The sequence below is a fragment of the Haliaeetus leucocephalus genome, unplaced genomic scaffold (assembly GCF_000737465.1).
Source record: "Haliaeetus leucocephalus isolate CR32 unplaced genomic scaffold, Haliaeetus_leucocephalus-4.0 Scaffold222, whole genome shotgun sequence".
In the NCBI taxonomy this organism is placed as follows: domain Eukaryota; kingdom Metazoa; phylum Chordata; class Aves; order Accipitriformes; family Accipitridae; genus Haliaeetus; species Haliaeetus leucocephalus.
Genome location: NW_010972658.1, coordinates 606,873 through 627,242, shown reverse-complemented (window position 1 = coordinate 627,242; position 20,370 = coordinate 606,873). Strand labels below are relative to the sequence as shown.

Below are 20,370 nucleotides of genomic sequence, written 5' to 3'. Positions count from 1 at the left end.
CCCCCCCCCCATTACCACCCACCTTTTGAAAAGATAAGGAAAAAAAGAGTGGAAACTTATTGTTCACCTGCATCCATTTAGTTTCAAATTGTCTTATCTTTCCTGAGGGCCATTCTTTCTTTGCTTATCATATTGCAGGTTACTTACTCAAAAACCTCTCCCTAAATCCAGTAAAGTGTCATTAATGGATTTATTCACACTTTTAAAAGATCATGTTTCCTAGCTAACATGCCCAGATTGTGACATATAGCTTTTTAGCCAATGATACAGCCATGAAATATGACTTATTTCCCTGGATAACAACAAAACTACTGCTACTGTATGTATTATATAAAGATTGAAAAAACAGTAAAATTATCCATGATGGCTCAACAGTCTTTCCAATACATGTTTTTGCTGAATAAACACAGATATTGTATATTTTGATCCCACCACCCAACCCAGAATGACATGAAGTGTGGGTTTATGCTGTTACTTATCTTACAAGACAAACATGCTCGAACTGTTACTTACTATGCATTTTCTTCAGAAATTACATTGAATGTTGTTGAGTTCAGAGAGCATTCAAACAGCAACACCAGAAGGTTAATCTAGAGGCAGTATTTTGCCTATACTGTGAGGAAAAGTCGTAAGCGAGATAAGGAAAAGGCAGATACAATACCCAAAGGAACAGATTATCAAGGCAGGTTTAGGGGTTTTGACGGAAGGTACGGAAAGAACAAGATTTTGCCTGCTTAGGCTATGGGTCAGGCAGTCACTCAGACTGGGTCCGTGCATTATGGGATCAGCCTGGATACAGGGATACTCAGTCAGGACTAAGTGTGAGAACTGACTGGGGGCTCTGCCTGGCCCCCTGCAAGAAAACCTGTAGTCATGAAAGGTGTGCATATGGCCATGCTTGTAACCAGCTACAGGAACACATCTAGAAGGCAGTAACTGACAACTCTTGGCAATAACCTCCTAATTCAGATCCATCACGCTGACCAGCGTTGGTGCTGCCTGTGATGCCCGGTCTCCCAGGCTGAATTGTAGCCCACTATCCCAGTTCAGTGCAGTATTCTGGCAGGCGAAGTTGTGCAAAATGCTTGAACTCTACTTGCTGTGAAGTTGTTTCTCTTGAAAACTTAATTATATACATTTCTCATTTCTGGTGTCTACTTCTTGCAGCTTCTCTTCAGTTCTCACATAATTTGTTGACAGTTCAGTTTCACAGATCTTAATTCCTCTGGCCTTCCATCAGACCTGCTTTTATGTGGCGTAGATCCAGATTCACTAGATCCAGACTTCACTTTTTGTAGCCTACTTCCGAAGTCCCTCTGCCTTAAAGCACAATCTTCATTAAGCCTGGTCAGTTCTCTCTTTCTAAAAATGTTGATGAACAAAGGTAAAGGACAACCCTAGTTCAAAAAGAGCAGAGCCAAAATTTTGAGCAGATCTCAGGTATTTACAGGTAGCAACTGCATGTTAGTTCCATCTGGAAAAGTGTGTGCTCCTGTACTGAAACTCATTGGGCATCCCTAAAGCCGTTTGACATATTAGCTTTCTCTCTGACCCAGAAGAAGTGTTTCTTCACATAAACAGAGGGAAGCCCTGTCAAATATGCCCTGATGCCACCATTCTGTACTATATCTATTGCAATGTGAATCCTAGATGGAAGCAGTGACCTGTGTGGAATCTGTTGCAGAGCACATTATCTTAGAAAATGCTGGGGTTATTATTTTGTTGTTTCAAGCTACTGTTAAACTTTATCATCCTTAATGTTTCTTTCTTCACTTGAGATAACGTGGGGGAGGAACAAAGGAACAGGAGCCCTTCATTGCAAGCTCCCCCTTTTCCCCCCACCACCATTGTTTATCTTGTCAAACAAAAAGTTTGAACTTAATTTCTTTGCCTGAACTTGCTTTCTAGAATCACTGGTCTGGGCATAAGCAGGCTAGAAGAGAAATGTAGGTGCATGGTGGTAGTCCCCAAGGCACATAAGAAAGAACACATGAAGCACACACTGGGATAGCATGGTGGAAGCTGCCTGTGTTGGAACAAGTTGGTAAAGTTACTGGGACCCCATAGCACATTAATGCCTAATAAACACCAATGCTCAGCAGAGCAGGCATGGTAGAGAAAAAGAAAAAGGTACTGTCAAGTTTTAACCCTGGCTGGCAACTAAGCACAACACAGCCGCTCGCTTACTCCCCCCTGCCCCAGTGGGATGGGGGGAGAATTGGAAGGGTAAAAGTGAGAAAGAAACTCATGGGTTGAGGTAAAAAGAGTTTAATAATTAAAAAGACATAAGAAGAATAAAATAAAATTGTAAGGAAAAAAGGAAGAAAAAAACCCAAAACAAGAAGGACGAGTGATGCAAATGAAAACGATTGCTCACCACCAACCAACTAATGCCCAGCCAGTCTGGGAGCAGCGGCCTCCCTGCCAACCTCCCCTCCAATTTTATTGCTGAGCATGATGCCATATGGTCTGGAATATCCCTTTGGTCAGTTGGGGTCATCTGTCCCAGCTGTGTCCCCTCCCAACTTCTTGTGCACCCTCAGCCTGCTCACTAGTGCAGTGGTGTGAGGAGCAGAAGAGGCCTTGATGCTGTGTAAGCAGTGTTCAGCAGTAGTTAAAACATCAGTGTGCTATTAACACTATTTTCAGCACAAATAAAAAACATAGCCCAGACTAGCTGCTATGAAGAAATTTAACTCCATCCCAGCCAAAACCAGCACAGGTACTAAAACAGGGCTTGTGTACTGTTTCTTTTGCTGTTCTGTTGCACGTTTTCACAGGGCACCTGCTTAAAAAAAAAAATCCTGGCTCTCCAAATCCCTCTTGTCTGTTCTGTGATGGCTACCTCTCTCACTGTAGTTGTATCAATGTTCTTAACATCTTTTTCCCTTCTGAAGAAATTGGTTGCCCTTGAGCAAAGCAGAATCCAGATTCTCAGTGAAAGCATCAGATCTGCAGCAGGATCCAGTTCAGCTTGTTGTTGAGGAGAGTGGTATAGTTCACTGGTTTTGTTTCAAAACTGGGTGGCTTGGGCCAAGATAGCCTCGTAGACCAAACCATTCTATCTGATCTCCTTCCAGTGCTTACACAGAAGTTTCCCCAAGAGTCTCAGCCAGTCTGTTACTGTATACACAGGCTCCACTACTCTCAGCAATAGCTACCTGCATAGAAAATGTACAGGCTGTCCACAAGCCAGTGTCAGTAGACCCATGCTCCTATCGCATAGGTCCTGTTGAGATAGGGGAGACAGGGTATGGAACACAGTATTCAAACACACGCAGGCCTTCAATTCTTTCAGAGCCAGGACTGCCTCTTGATTAAATAAGCTGAGCTGTAGTACCAGCTGACTTAGCTCAGTGCAGTCATTTGAAGCCAAGATAGTTGGGATCAGGTAGCTGTGCTGACAGAAAATGAAGGCTCTGTTGGTCTAGGTTGTACTAATGATGAGTATTGGGTAATGTGCTTTTGGTACAGCCTGAGGGGACAGCATGATCACAGTGTGATGGGTTCCAGCTCCAAGTTCCCAGTGGTAAGGTTGAAAATCGTGGATAAGTCAAAGTAGAACAAGCTTCCATGCAAACAAAACAAGACATATGCCTGAGCCACTTAATAAGAAGGATAACACCTGAGGTGAAAAGTCTGTGGTTAGATTTTAGAGATTTAATCAGATGTGGCATTATTGGTGTGGCCAGATGATAGCAAATTAGAGAGTCTGCTGGTCAAAGTTATCCTAACACTTATTCAGAAAACAGTTGACCTAGCAGAGTAGGTTTAAGGCACCAGAATTTAATCTGGTCATAGCTGCAAACCCAGATGTACTATCATGTAACATCCTGACCTCTGTTTAAGCCCTTTGATCATGTAAGTGTAAATATAGCAAGACCACCTTGGACAGTTGCAATTACTAGTTGTCAGCTTTCATTTCTGTTGTAAACTGAATTGATGAATAACACAGGCTGCTACAGGAAACTGTGGCATAGATTCAGTTTTGTTGTAATAACCAGCAGCAAGTGCCTCTTAGTGGATACTGTAGCCTTTGCTTTTCTTCTCTGGTCTAGTTGTAACAATTGTAGAAGACTGTCACTTGAAAATCCAAGCATTTTTACTCTGTCAGTTTTCATCCTATGGAAGACTGATGTAAATAGACCAAGAGGAGTGGGAATAAATGTTAATATCTTTTCTTACAGAGCATAGCTCTTCAACAGGGAAATGTATAAAGTTTTTACCCTTATTTTTTTTGCTGAATATATGTGGGAACAAGAGTCAACTGTGGGGGTTTTCTTCTGCAGTTTAAAACTGAAAACTTCAGAGAATTTTCTGAAGCCAAGGTTCATTGGTCCTTATCGCTTTCAGTCCAGGGACTCTTGAAGGCCTAGCTAGAGCAATTAGTGCTGGTAACGTCATTCAAAACTGTTGAATGCTGTCAATTTCTGACAACAGTTTAGGGCTGTATCTGCATTCTGAGGCTGTTCATATCTGGTCTGTACAGGTTTTGTCAAAAAGGCAACTCTCAAAGTTTGAATGTGGTCTCTCAAGGATTTTGGTAGAAGGAAAAGTTGATGCCAAAGCAGAAGCATGTTAAGATAGTTGAAGTAGATAAACAAGGTTTAAGCTCGTGTGACAGGAAGTCTATTATTAAAATAGCAATCTCTTTAGAGGAATTCTAGTTCTAAATTAAGCCCAGGATATAAATTCCCCCTGTATTTTGTCACATGGTAATTGTTGCAGGCTTGATCTTTCTGAGCAGTAAGTCAAATGTCTTTATTGAATCTTTACTGACTGAATCTTCCTGAATGCAAAGAATTCCTCATCTAACAAAAATAACAGATTTTGATCTGGTGAAGAACTTTTTGTCTAGTTTTTGCCATTAATTTGAGGACTTCATGCAGTCTTTGTTTTTTGAAAAAGCATACACTAGATATTAATTCACAACATGGAAGCAGAATTTCTTCCATGTTATCGTGAAGCAACAACCGCTGATATCTCAGGCTAGTTTTAAAGGAGGTTTTAAAGACTGTTGTCTCTCAAAAAGTGAGGTGTCATGTTAGATATTCTTGTTCCTCATGCAGATCATTAAAACCTGCTGTTTGCAAAATCTCCTCAGCATCATCTAACTTCTGTCTGACAAAACCAAGAGATTTTATTTTAGTTGACACCTTGTAAGGGATGAAATATGGTGTATCGGGATCTGACTTGAAGTATAGCATGCTGTAGAATTACTATGCTTTATAAAATGGACTACAAGCTCTAACGTCTCTGTCGTGGTTTAACCCCAGCCAGCAACTAAGCACCACGCAGCCGCTCACTCACTCCCCCCCCATCCAGTGGGATGGGGGAGAAAATCAGGAAAAGAAGTAAAACTCCTGGGTTGAGATAAGAATGGTTTAATAGAACAGAAAAGAAGAAACTAATAATGATAAATGATAACACTAATAAAATGACAACAGTAGTAATAAAAGGATTGAAATGTACAAATGATGCACAGGGCAATTGCTCACCACCCGCCGACCGACACCCAGCCAGTCCCCGAGCGGCGAAAACCCGGCCCCCCACTTCCCAGTTCCTAAACTAGATGGGACGTCACATGGTATGGAATACACTGTTGGCCAGTTTGGGTCAGGTGCCCTGGCTGAGCATGAGAAGCTGAAAAATCCTTGACTATAGTCTAAACACTACTGAGCAACAACTGAAAACATCAGTGTTATCAACATTCTTCACATACTGAACTCAAAACATAGCACTGTACCAGCTACTAGGAAGACAATTAACTCTATCCCAGCTGAAACCAGGACAGTCTGTGACATATGGGGAAAAATAGCTAACTGAAAAGCTGCTGTAGAGTTTGCTTAATAATAGTCAATCCAGATAATGTGATTTTATCTTATTACAGTCTTGGTTTATTTAATACTTTTTTTTTGTGATGGAAGTTTGTGCTTGCAAGTACTGCACAATTGACATATTGAAAGACTGTATCAACAAAAATGCTTAAATCCATATGAAAAGAATGCAAGTTAGGTATTTAATATATGCACAACTGGGGACAGAAATGTTTGAAATGTATACCCCATGAAGTCACTGTATTACCTCCATCACTCCCCAGGTCTTCCAGCCAGAAGGGTCATTTGAGTGTGTGAATGTGCTTCAAGCAAAATCAGATGGGTTAATGAAGGCTACCCCTTTGAACGGTTTAAAGCAGCCTAGCACGGCTTGTCAGGGGAGACTAGGAAGTACTCGCATCCTCTCTGTCTCATGCATGGACTCTCACGCACAATTGTAGGGGTGATAACCTCCAACAATTGATCACTAGCAAACACCTGGGAAGAACTAGTGTTTGCTATCAACAAAGCTGTTTACAAAATCAATGTCTGTCAGGCAGCCTTAGCATTGTACTCTACTGTATGGTCAGTTACCTCTTGGGATGATAGCACTCGATTTTACATGCATCAAGGGCCTTATGCTCCCCAATTAACAAAAAAACAGCTTATTTGTGATGTACATAACATATGCATTAGTGACAGAACTGGCAGCAAGTCTTATGACACTGCTGGTTATTAAATTTCATCTCTAAAGAGCAAAAGTTTAATTTGAATAAATAATTTTAAAATAAATGTTTCCTTTATGTCCAGTCTCACAAGCTGCCTGATATGAGCATTTAAAGTTTGTGTGTAGCTTTTCAGTGGATCCTACCTTTCTGTTATGTTTTTCACTTATCTTTTTGTAGTAAATGTCCAATTATTCTCAGCTACTTACAGAATGTAAGAAGCAGATAGAATTTCTAGAGGCTGTGGTACCAACAGCATGGCATCCAAACAAATCAAACCTGACTGCTGAAATGAGACACTATTAATGTCTTATCAACACTGTGAACAGATCCCCTGAACATCATTACAGTCCATAGTTATGTAGTATTCGCTCATAAAAATTGTGGATTTTTTTTTTCTGATAGAACTAGAAAGCATACTGTTTTCCAAAGAAAGTTATCTTCTGATCCTTCATTCGATCCCTGTTGAACAAGTTTGTGTTCATGTTCAATGAGTTACACTCCTAGGAACAAAGACCATCTCAGTAAATCTTGTCTAGAACAAAATGCCCTGCCTTCAAAACTTTTATGCCACGTACCCACCTGTGCAGTGAACATAGTTTCAAACAGCTTGGATATCTTTTCTGAATTAATTACAGTGTGGTTGAGTCAATCTGACACAAAAACTTGAATTCACTTCAAATTTTGTTACAGAAACATTAACAAGATTCTAAGATGGGAAACTGGGTTTTTTTCTCTTTTTTTTTCCCTCTTTTTTTTTTTTTTCTTTTTTCATTTTCAAAAGAAGCAGCAAATCAGGAACTCCCAAGGGATTAGTGATTATACTTTCAGAAATGTTCCTTTTCTGTGTATGTCATTCTAACCACATCTTTTCATATAGAACAACCACAGTCTAGCCTAGTTGCTATAATTTGTTATATTTTTGTATTGACCAGTCAAGCATATTCAACAGTATGTGATTTTATTATTCCTAAATTGTTCAAGTGGCATTTTTACTATCTTTTATCACACTTAGATAATTATTTTTTTTAATGAGAGAATCCACTTGGTTTTCTGTCTTCTAGTTTGCTGTTCTATACCCCTGTTGGTCTTAATCACCTACACATTTGTTCCATAGATTACATTGTAGAAGAAAGTAAATTTCTGTGTTGGCAGGATTCTCTTTGGTTGAGAAGAGTTTGATGTGGTTCCCTGGGGAGTCATCAGTTCTGCACTCTTTCTTCACAAGTGAAAGATGCCACCTATAAACTGCCTTCTAACAATAACCGCTAAGCATTGCCAGTCCTGAAAAAGTGAAGTAGAGCTATGTCGTGCTTTGACTGGCTCAAAGCAGAAAAATCTCACCACTGAGAATGTCAGGTCTGTGTTCCTCTCAGGCATCCACACTCAAGATAACATAGTACTTCCCAGGTAGCAAAGGTGATAACTGGCTTTTCTTCCCTGGTTGTCATAATCCTTACCATATCCATTTTCTTGCATGTGAGGGCAGGACTGCCTGCTTTGGCACCATTGGTGAGTGCCCTACCTGCCACGTGGGTAGGAAAAGCTGAGCCACAGACCCTTCCCGCAAAGGGAAGCTGTGGGGATCTTGACCACTGCACTGTGACAAATTCAAATGAGATTTTTGTTCCTCAAACCTAGTGATTCTTTATTCAGTCACAAAATGTCTAGTTGCTGTCCCGGTACTAGGAATAGACTATCCAATATGTGCAAAATTTTCTTTTTTAGATGCTATTTGTTTTTAAGATCAGAATAGAGAATAATTTTCAGGGCAGTAGTTATGGAATTGATGTGTTCAACAGCCCTATCATTTTCTTTCCACTTGATCTAACATTCCTAACTCACCAAATCTTGAAATCAGTGGTGATCTAATTTTCTATCCTAGTTTATTATTCCCTCAATAATATTATAGTACTAAGACAAATAGTTCCTAAAACATAACCAGTAACAAATAATAAACAAAAATAGCCATAAAAGCAATGAACCTCTTTTTAAAATGCCATTACCCTAAAGACACCATTTGCTTTATGTTGCCTATTTTCAGTTGTTCAAAACAGGATACCTTGAGTAGTAGGGCTGTGATGCAAAGATTGCAAATTAAATCCCAGGTTTGTGTAGGTAAATAGGGTTTAATGAAGAATCTTTATGACATGATGGATTATCTTAGGTGCTCAGGTACTGAGGAACTAATTCCTGTGTGAAAAAATCTATCAGACTACAGTCTTGTGTTTCTTCTTAGAAATATTTTTTAGTTTTAACATTAAAAAGATTATGAAATATGTTTTCCAGTTAGTCTGGCGATATAATTTCTAGTTCCCGATTTGTTATTATTTTGAGTCCTTTCTTTTGGGGGGGCAAAAAACCCAAGCAGGTCCACTCTGTAAGTAAAAGAAGGAAGAAAAGTCTAGTGAATATATATTTGGTAATATCCCTGGGGAGTCACTTGTGTAGGTGCGATACAAATGGAAAAAAACAGCTCTCCAGAGAGCAGCATGTAGAAAGGAACAAAGCGAAACCTTTTTGCCGGGCTGAGGGTTTTGCTGCTGGCTTCTTGGCTGCACGGTGGCATTGTTCGGAGGAAGTGCACCTGCTCTAACATTTTCTTCAGCTGGAAGCAGACAGGTCTGTTGAATGCTCTAATTGCTGGTAGGCATGAAAGGATTGCCTAGAAGATTGCTTCCTAGGCTGTCCTTTGATGTTTCATATGATTTGGAAGCGAAGATTTCTTTTCCTTTATCCATCCTGCTAATAGGTGAGAATAAAATATCTCCTCTCAGCTTTCATTCCAGAAGGTATCATGGCACATTCTGTCCGATTAGCTGTATCACGGGCCAAAAGACTCCTTTTATCTTTTGAAAAGATTTGTAAAACACAAGCATAGTCATCACAGTCTACATTCATAAAGCACTATTAGCAACGTGTTCAGTTCATTGCAGGGGTCTCTGGGCAGGAGGAATACTCTGCTGTGAGCACGAGGTTTGTCAAATGCTGTAAAACTGTGGCTAGGAATTTTGGATGCAGTCCTTGTAATACATATTATGCATCTTTGACTGCAATTAGAACAGGTTCTTTGTTTAACTGTAGTTATATTAATTTATAAACCCAATAATTCTAATACAAAATCCAAGTTTTGCCTTGTTTTTCTGCAAAATTTGAATAGCAGAGAACTGCACTGAGGCTTGATATTTTGAAGATCCTCCTTTTACAAATAAATATAAGGCATGACTAGTGCACTGTGAAGTATTGTAATAAATTTAAACTATAATTATAGGTATAAATGATATGAGATATATTTGAACTGTTTGCTGAAATTTGCAAATTAATAGAGTAATAAAAAATCTATAAGTTAAATAGTAAGTTTTTACTTAATTCTCTTAATAAGAAATGCCTAGCTAAAAGAAAATATGATGCATTACTTTAACCCATGTAAACCATCACTAACACTTTCCTCTTGAGAAAGTGGACTATTGCCAACATACTTGGAAGTACCAGAATACTTAAAAATATGTAGCTTTTCTCAGTAGAACAATCTTCCTCGATTTAATTGCGTTTAGCTCTCCTCTACAATACAGAATTCAGATTCAGATCCACCACTTCCAAAGTTCAGGAGTGCATAGGGTGTGCATTTTGAATCAGAGCCTATTTTGCTTCCTAATGAAGAGTTGAGAATTACTGTTATGTCTGTTAAATATGACTCAGAAATATATTGTCTGAAGTTTTTAAAGATAAATATTGGTTTAAGCTTTATTGGAAATTAAGAAGAGCATGGTTCTTGAATCAGTTGTAAAATTTGGGAGAAAACCTTCAATGTATCTTCTGAAACTTAGAGATCTATATGCAATTTTTATATTATGATTTACTGAATTATGAATACAGGTTTTTGGTTTTTTTTTTTAACAATTGCACCCTCTTTTTTCAAACTGTCTGTTTTGTTATTCAATTTTTGGAATGCTAAGACATGTCGGTCTTGAGCTTAATAGCTACCTTTTGAGTAAACTGGTTACAGTGCCAGTGGCCAAGGCACTGTAAACTTCTTACAGTGCATTTACAGTTAAACTTCTGTTGCATTTTGTCATGGTCACTGTAAGTTACACCTGCTTCCCAGCTTTCTCTTCTGAGGACAAAGAATATGTATTTTGTCTTGTGGTGTAAGCAAGGAGTGTATTTCCATGTCTACAACTGTGGCCTCCAATTTTCATTTTGCTGTGACACAATACACTGTTTTAAAGAGCATGTCTGGAACTGTATTTACTTGGCCAAGAGGTCAGTCTGTTTTATTTTTTTATCTGTGGAACCAAGTGTTTATCAGGTTTCTGTATGAATCATGCAGCGAGTTAGGGAACATTTTGCACTGGTGTTTAATTTTAGATGTCTTTATTATAAAGATTTGATGTGTTAAATTTTGCAAAGGTATTTTAGGTCCAGGAAGAGTGTTTTTTTTCCCCAGAATGTCCAACTTTAACATTCATATCTTTGTACATATAACTCTGTGTGAGCATATATCTACCTATATAAAATCCACTAATTCTGATGTTATAGTTAACTAAGTAAATGTGAATATTCTGGTGTATTTCAGGTGCTTGGAGGCAGGGTTGCTAATACGCTTACCCTTAGAATGTAAATACTTCCAGAGAATAAAATCTAGGTGATTGTATATTCATGTCTCAATGGGTGGGGAGAAGGTTGAGCATTCAGTTTACCTCCCTGTTCACCCAACAGCAGAAATGAGGCAATTGTGAGACTCAGGCTGGTACAGTCAAACGAATAATCTCTTCAAAGTTGAACAGGAAAGGATTGCCTATCAGAGACACAGATCCTTTGGTTTCATTCACTACTAGTCATTCCCTACTTAGTCCTATAAATGCAGAGAGGACTACTGCCAAAAAAATTCTTGATGTTGACCCATACAATGCCTTCATTTGAAAGTGGCCTTCTCAGCATTGCTCTCCAAGTCACTGTCTTAAGAGTTCTATGTAAGCCATCTAGAAATAATCAGGTGACTCATTCATTTTGATGTGGCTGTGGGTTTTGTGGTCATATACAGGGAGAAGCAGAGTATACTTGGACATATCCCTGCAGGCAATTTTGCAGACATTGCTTTGATAGGGACCAGCTCTTACTGGACTGTTTTCTTAGGTTTATTCTAATTTAGCCTAGTGAAAAAAGGCATAGAATAACCACAAGTTTTGTATCGGGTAGACATAGAATTATGTCTGGTTTTTTTCTTCTTGGTGGGTATCGGTGACATCACTTAAATGTGTCTCTGCATGCTATCCATTTTGTATGAAGTGTTCAGAACTGCAGCAGAAATTGTACTTTAAAAAAGGTGAAGGAAATTAAATGTATGAGATTAGACTTATATAATTTTGAGAGTTTGGTTTATGCAGACAAAACTCCAGGAAATTCAAAGCTTAGACTGAGCTGTAGTCCATCAATCAAACTGTTGTGAAAGAATAATGCTAGTAATCATAAAAACACAAAAATTGTGAGATATAAGAAGAGTGCAGGTCTTACTGATCCTGACCTGTAACTGTATTCTAAATGAATGTTTTTGTATTTAATTTCCTGAAGAAAGTATTAAGGGTGATGAATAGGGGAGGAAAATATTTCATGGAAGTTTAGTTAATTGATGGGGCATCTTTCAAAGCCAAAATAGTTCAACACCCTACAGATTTGACTACTCTCAAAAGCTGAATGGTATAATTACATATTGTATTCTACAATGTCTCATTTTAATCTTGTACTGTTGTTTGTAAAAATATATACAAATATTTTTAAAGGAGAACTTATAAAAGCAGTCTTTTTATTTCTGTGAAATCAGTGAAATACTTCAGTTGTTTTTGACAGTCACGGGGACTAGAAGCTAATATACTGATATACTACAGTGTTACTACATATGCGCACCCAAGTCACAGTATGGCTAATTGCCAGCTTAAAAGCAGGTAGTTTACAAATATAATTATGTTCTTGGTGAGGAACAAAGTATCTTTCATTCCTTATGAAACTCTGAAAGAAAAAGATTAAGATCAAATGTAATGAACTCAGTCACTTTGTATTTGAAAGAGAGAAAGATTCTGGAATGAATCGGTGTTGCCTTGAAAGGGATTAGATTTTTTTCTGATATGTCAATTGATCTGTGGGTTAAGCAAGCCACAGGAGCTGATGTTATAAAATTCCAAAGGAGCTTAAAAAAATGCTTCAAAACAAGAAGGTATTTTTGGGAAACTTTTTTACTACCATCAGTCAAACAAATCTTAATAACATTTTAGGTGTCGTATTCGGTATTTCATTTATAATGCTCTTCTGAATATATTCTATGTTAAACATAACACTGTTCAGTTCTACAATTAAAGCATATAGGGAAGGTTGCAATTGGTAGACCAGTTAAGAAAGAAAACTTTAGTCTCCGACCTTGATGTGTCATTCGGTAACAGCCTGGAGAAATTGCTTAATTCTTGTGATCGGGAGTGTTGTGAAGGAGACTTGTGTACCAGCATGCTCCAGAAAAGTTTAGGATACAAAGTATGTCTTTATTTAATGGATGTTACATAATTTTCCATGCAGTTGGCAAATTTGATTGTATCAGTTTAACTCTCATTATGAGCCGCTCCAAACAGAATAGGAGAGGAGGTAATTATTATAGTGGAGAAAAAGAGGAAATTTAATAAATATTCATAATGTATGTGAAATTTTGTTTTTATCCTAATCTATTATTTTTAACTACCTTCCACATTGTTCTTTTCCTGATAGTCTATTTCTTTTTTTTGTCTCACTTTCTGTGTAGGACTGGCTCATCATATCTGTAATCTCCTAATAGAAACTGTAGCTCTGTACTTGGAGGCAGATGATAAAAGCAGCACCAAGACAGAAAATGCACTGCTTCTGTCCTTGCTTGACATTTTGCACTGCATGCTGATGTATACAGCAAACATTGTGCGCCAGACATTACAGGTATGGAATTTATTTGCTGGGGTCATCACCATCTTAAACAACTTTTTAGATAACTTCTTGTTATCCTAAATAATGAAATGCCCACTATTCTGGTTTTATTGATTTTTTTTTTTTTTTTTTTAGGGTGATGCAAAGAGAAAAGCACGTATTTTTCAACTTCATGTTACTATTTCATGTAGTTACCTGGCTAGACTATATATACTAGCCTCACTGTGTGCTGGAAACACAGATCGCAGTTGACTGTTTTATTTCTGTACTCCATAAATGGCTTAATTCAACATTTGCTTGATGATAGTTCAAAGCATTTTTCTTCCATTCATTTTAAAAGAAGAAAGATTATTCCATAAAAAACATCATCTTTTTATTATAAATCACATGTGATTACTATACACGAAGAGCATATGTAACCTTTGCATGTGCACCGACAAAAGCATTTCCTCTCTTATGCTGCTCAATTTGCCTTCCAAGTTCCTGTTTGAACCCCTGCAAATCACAGCATTGGTAGGACTTCCTCCTCCAATGAAGATGTTCTCCTCCTTGCTCCTGTGCTCACTTAACCAAATGAAAATCCTCAGGTATTATACTTGGATAATGGTTTTAGGATTGAGCTTTAAATGAAACAGAATACAAAATGATTTTTAAATGTGTTCTTTAGACAAAATGTTTACGTTTTTCTCTAGCAGTTTGACTGTATAGGGTCATGGTCCAAAGCTGGTGCAAGATAATGAAGTTAAATGAAAAATCTTGCAAGCAGACCCTTCTGGTGTCCTGGGGCAGGGATGGGTCATAAATAGCACTGCCTAGGATGGCAGTGTGTTTTGATGAGGAGGGATGACAATGGTCAGAATTACAAGTAGTAATAGATCTTATCACAGACTTTGGTGACTTGAAGATTTTATTATTCCTATTTCAAAAATAATTTAAATTATGGTAATATGTTATGAATATTTCAGGATACAAAGTGAGTCAGAAGGGCAAAATTGGACATTATTGCTGAGAATCCTAACTTTTCGGTCACCTTGATTTTCTTGTTTTGAGTTGCACTTAAAATTGTTCCTGATAAAGGAAAAAAAAATAGTTGAACTTTAATGTTAAAATAGGCACATTGTGTTGAAAGAGAACACAAATACATAAAACATTTATGGCTTTAGAGATATCTTTTGCGTATATGGGTTATAGCATTTTGCTGAAGAAATGTCACGTAGGTCAGTATATTCAGCCTGTGCAGAATGGCCATGACAGCATGAGTCCCTTTTGCTTTGTGCTTATTGTTACAGACACAGGGAGCGTAAGTGCTCATTGGGAGCCCAGGAATACTTAACTAGAAAAGAGTGTATAAGTCTCCTTCAAACTTCAACCAACTAATGGACCCAATTTGTTTCTCGTAGCTGAACAGTCACCAAGGTTGCTTTTTATTTTTTCTCATCTCATTAAGGCACAGAAGTCTGGCGCAGGAGGGGACACACAGGCTGCTGAAGACCTTCTGCTTATCAATAAACCCCTGATGGACCTAATTAGCCTGCTTATTCAACTGGTGAGAATTTGCTTGTTTGTAAGACATTTGGAATGTTGCTGAAGTTAGAATTATTCAACTGAATTCAAGATCTTAGAGGTCTGTTTGCTAGTTTTCCATTGTTTATGAGCTCCCACCTAGTACAAAGGAAAGACTTTAACAAATTTTAAGAAATTGCAGGTCACAGTGACTTGCAGGTTACCAGTGATGTCAAAGTCTGTCCTAAGCATAGAAGTGGGATGAGGGGCAGGCTGCAGATTCTCAATTCAGATACATATGTACAGCCAAATTTTGGCCCTTTAGAATGGGCTAGTGATCACTGCATAGGGAAAGGATGTTCTTCAAAATTTGAAACAACAAGTACTGCTACCATTAGAAAATTCAGTAAATCTAAAATTAGTTTGCAGTGAGTGATGCCTTTTAATATTATTTTCTTGGGTTTGAGCCTTCTGAGTTTTTCTCAAGGGGTTAGTTTTATTTTAACATGAACCTGAGGGATTTATGAGTGGGAATGGTCCCTGGTGATCTGTAAACATCTTTGAAGTCTGTCTGTCTGAAGTCAGTCTTTTCCAGGGTTTACTAGGTGTCACAGCGCTGCATTGAGATCTCCACAGAGTGCTGTATTGTGGCCCTGACGCATCCCATCAGCTCAACCTCCATCATATTGTGCAAGAGATTTGTATTGGCTCTATGTGTAATAGCTTGTAGTAGAGGAATGCTTCTTGAGCCAGACAGGGTTTTTAGAGGCTGCCTCAGCCTTTTATTCAACATAAACCCATAAAAATGGCATGTGAGAATTTCCCTGTGACTTATCACACTATCCTTTCCAGGTTATTTCACTTAGAGGCATTTCAAATTCGCTGTGTTCTTTTCTAGACTAAAATTTTTTTTGTTTTTCATTTAAATATAGATTTTCAGATGTATTGTGGTATGAATACCTGTGGTCCTTTTACTATCTTTAGCACTGTCTGTCATCTTCTATTTTGGGGAAAAGTGTGATTCCTTTTTTATTGATTTTTGGCATTATACTTCTTGCAAAGTCCTCTTTTGATGGATTTATTTTAACCAGCTATTGACAAAGACTTTTTGGAAATGTTCACTGAATGACCTAAACCAAAGTGACTGAATTGCAACTATATAATATTTCATCTTTATAAATTCTTTTAATTTATTTTCTATTAATTTTTTTAAATCACTATATATGATAAATAGTAAGATATGAAGAGATGCAAATGTTCCTTTAAAGCGAAACTAGTCATAAATTTAAATTCCATTAATTCTCTAAAGAACAGAAAATTAGAGGCCAAACTTTACTCAGCCTATGCCACCTGGAAGTCTTTTATAAGTTTTTAATTAAAGGATAGGATAATTGTATAGTAGCATGTACTGATTAGATTCTGACTTGCCCTTGTATTTCAGAAGCATGGCTACAAATTACCGCTAGGTTTTGCTTTGTTCTTTATTTCTACAGATTCTGGTTTGTTTAAAATGCTTATTTAAAATCTGCTGATTTTAACATACGGGTAAAGAGTAAAGACCATTAGTGCTGCTTCTTTTGTTGTTTGGTTTTGAATTTTGTGAAAGATTTTGTGAAAGTGAGGGATTTTCTCTTCTAATGTGTGTGTTGTTCTTTACATACATGTGCTTGATTGGATATATGAAAGTCATTTCAGCAAGGTTTGTTAAATTTTATATCCTTTGTTCATTGCTGCATTAAACATTTCCTGTTAAGGTTGGAAGGGTTTGAAAATGGAATAATAATAATTTTAACATTTAGGATCCAGTCATTTAAAATGTTTTATGCTCTAATCTCTTTAAATAGGACTAGATTCTTTGTGAACTCTAGTGGGTGTCTCAAGATGTATATGCTCCCTGCCCTTCAAGAAGACTCAGGCCTGCCTAAGCTTAAGTTCTGTGGAGCTGCCAACAGTAGTTCTTGGTATTCATTGATCTGTGTGGCTACAAAATCCTTTACTACTGTTTGGAGGCATTCAGTTCTTTGTGAACTTTATTTTCTGGAGATAATGGAGGTTGTAAATTCTGAACTAACCATCACTTTAAGATACTGAGTCAGAAGTTTTTTCTCTGGTTTGCTATTTCTACCTATCTTACCGTATTTATAGTTTCTTATGTCACTTTGAATAATTGCTTTGCCTCATTGATATGTATATCCCTCAAGTAGATGATTGTTCCATGCCCCATTGTTTAGTCTATTTATTTTCCTCAAGTTCTACATGCTTATCTCTCTTAATAATCCCTCAAAAATCAATGTGAGTTAAACTTGAAAATGTCAAAAACTTAGAATCAATTTTTCCCTTCTGTAATGGTGATTTAGTCTATCACTTAGGGCATAGCACAGCAAGTATAGAAAACCTGGATTGCATGTAAATGAAACTTCGGAATTTTTAAGAACATGGAAGAAGAAATAATTACAAATCCTGTCACGCAGGAAACGCTGCAAATATGGAGAATTCAGTATTTAATCCCATGATCAGTCTGCCCTTAATTGATCAATAAAAGGAAAATAAATTGAGCATTTAGTTTTCTGCTTGGCAGCTTTGTGTTTAAAAGTTAATTACACTTAGCTTTTTTGTGTAATGTTTCTCTGCTTGAACATAAATGTAATTTGATTATTATGCTGCAACTTGCAGCAATTATAGAAGACCTGAAATACCTTCTACTTTTTGATGTATGTTATACTGAAAAAAAATATTAATGTTTACTTGCTTTTGAAATCACTTCAGTGTGGCTTTTCAGAAACTTTTCAGAAACTGGCAGTAACCCTGGCAGTACCTATAAGAAGGAGTTTCATTTCTCTGTAGAACCTGGATTTAGATCTTAGGTGTAGATCTTCCAGTCTTTTCTGCAGCTTACCAGATTGCTGGGAGAGAACTTTTCTTGTCTTCTGTTGGTAAGCTTCTTCATTATAGTGTTACTTGTAAAATTTGCAGTTGGTTACTGTGCTCTGTATATTACTGTTGAAAGACCAGTTAATCATGGGCAAATCTGAAGAAGACAAATAGGAAGACTCAGTGCACATGGATGAATGAGATGACCTATTCTGGGTCCTTTCTGTCTCTACATTGCTCTGGCTGTAAGGCTGTGCCCTGACTTTGGTTTCAGAACACATGAAGGTATTTGCCACTAAATAATGAAAATGACTGCAGAAGATTGATAACCCTATAGACTGCAGAATTTTATTTCACATTTCTTAGGAATAGAGACAGTTCTGTGGTCAGTGTGGAAAGATATATGTTTATTTCCTGTATTGTATGATGTATTGCTGTTACTGTATTTGAAATGTTACCTAGGAATTATATTTGAAGAATTCTCTTCTACAGAGCTACCCTAAAAAAACCAAACTAAACTAAACTACAAAAAAAAAAAACAAACAAAAGCGCACCAGAAGAAATAAGAGTATGTTGTCACAAGCACAGAATTTCAGAATGGGGATTTAGTTTCTCAGCAATTAGGCTAGATCAAAATGAACTGAAACTATATTGTTTTTTAAAATATTTTCCCTTAGGTAGGATGATGACAATTTTGCCCTAAGCCAAAATATAATATTTTATTTTTTCAATTAAAACTGTGCATATTTACTAATAAGACTAGCATAATAAAGTTGGGAGATTTAATAATGACATTTTGCTTTTATATTTTGTTTAATGTTTGCAAAATCATCTTCCCTATAGTTCCCAATGGTGTTTCATTTACAGTACATTCTGTAATCACATTACTGATCTAATGAACATCTATCTCTTATTGTAATAAACTCTCTTTGTGTATAACCTCATTAATGTACTGAAATAGTGTCCCCTCCGGGTAATCCAGACAGTTTCATTGTAGCTCTAAAATTAGATGCTGTAGCAACTCCAACAGTGTGAAAACTGCCACTTCAGCTCAGACGATCACACGTTTCTTGCAATGGTTTGCAATTCAGGAACACACTACAACTCGGTTCAAAATGAAGGCATTTTTGACAACAGACTGCAGAAATATAGATATGTAATAACAAGAAACTTCCTGCTCTTAACCACGTTAACCTTAAAATACACAGAGCAGGTTCCATCTAGAAAGGAAGAGAAGTAGAATTTTATGTTATGAGTCTGTTTACAGGAAGTTATAATATGGCCATAAAAATTAAGTAAAAAGTAATACACAATCTTCACTGCACAAAAGTTGTGTCATGAGGCATTATTTTAGAATTTTGAAGTGAAAAATAAATCTGCAGTTCTGAGTTAGAGAATGGCAAAAAATTATTACTTTAGCTGTTCAGTAATTTATATTAAGGTGCTGGATTTTCTTCAAGCTGTGCACTAGTCCAGAATATTAACAGCTGCAAGGAGAAGGACTACTAATGTTCCTACCTTGCTGAAGGGCTAAATCCATAATCCCCTCTAAGACTGATAAAGCAAAAAGAAACGAAAGGCCACTAGAGTTTTTTCATGTAATTATGAAATATTAAGGGGCAGATATTTTCTTAGTGTTAGAACTCTAGTTTTTCATGGGTTTCTCCTCCCCTGAAAGAACAAAAACTTAAGGAGCTGCTGTCATGAAAAACTATAAATGCATTTCAAAGACTTGAAATATACTTCTTCATATCAAATGGAATTGTTATGATTAGAAAAATAATCAGAACATTGTTCCAGCTGATTAAGAGGTGAACCGTCCAGCTATATTCATTGCTTAGCAACATGAATCAAGCTTTGCTGTTTTTATTAGACATGCGATACTATTTAATTGAATGCTGAATTTTCATTCCTTGGTTTTCTGTATTTACAGATATTTACTATATTTTCAGTCATTGCTTTTGTTCATACCAATAATTTTCTTCAGATCCCCTACTCTTCATAACCAGTACTAACACTGACTGGCAGCTAGTGTTAAATTTCAGGTTACCAACCTATGACTTTTGACATCTAAATCACTACTTGCCAGTAGTGAAACAGCAAAATGATGAGAGTTATAGAAAAATGCTGATGTGGACATACTTAAATAGGGACATTGCTGAGAGTTCTTCTTCCACCTTAATCATTGATGGATTAGACTGTAGGCCAATGATTCTCATCCCCTCCAAAGTAAATATGGTCTTTCCTATCCCCAGCTTGTTTTCTTATTCATCCAAGACCTATGCTGTTATTGTTTCACCCTGCAATTTTCCAGGACGAGAGCAACTTGCCCCCCAAACTCTAGATAACACTGAAGCTCAAAGGGTCTCTGGTGAAGCAGAGTAGCAGAAGAGCCTGAAGTACAACAGGGGATGAAGGACTTCATTGGCATTTGTGATTGAATAGGATGATGTCATGGCTGGCAAGTACCATGAACTCTGGAGTGGTTCCACCACCTATACTGGTGGCTAGGTTTG

The 20,370-nt window shown here is 37.2% G+C and overlaps 1 protein-coding gene across 1 annotated transcript in view; it reads left to right on the top strand.

Moving 5' to 3' along the window:
• The window catches only part of LOC104831409 (serine/threonine-protein kinase ULK4-like), a gene marked incomplete at its 5' end in the record, with an annotated part of 190,340 nt that overhangs the window by 112,345 nt on the left and 57,625 nt on the right, over positions 1–20,370 (top strand). Inside the window, 2 exons of the mRNA XM_010566968.1 lie at positions 13,326–13,492; positions 14,928–15,026. Of these exons, the coding sequence (XP_010565270.1) occupies positions 13,326–13,492; positions 14,928–15,026 (266 nt within the window). The remainder of the gene's footprint in view (positions 1–13,325; positions 13,493–14,927; positions 15,027–20,370) is intronic.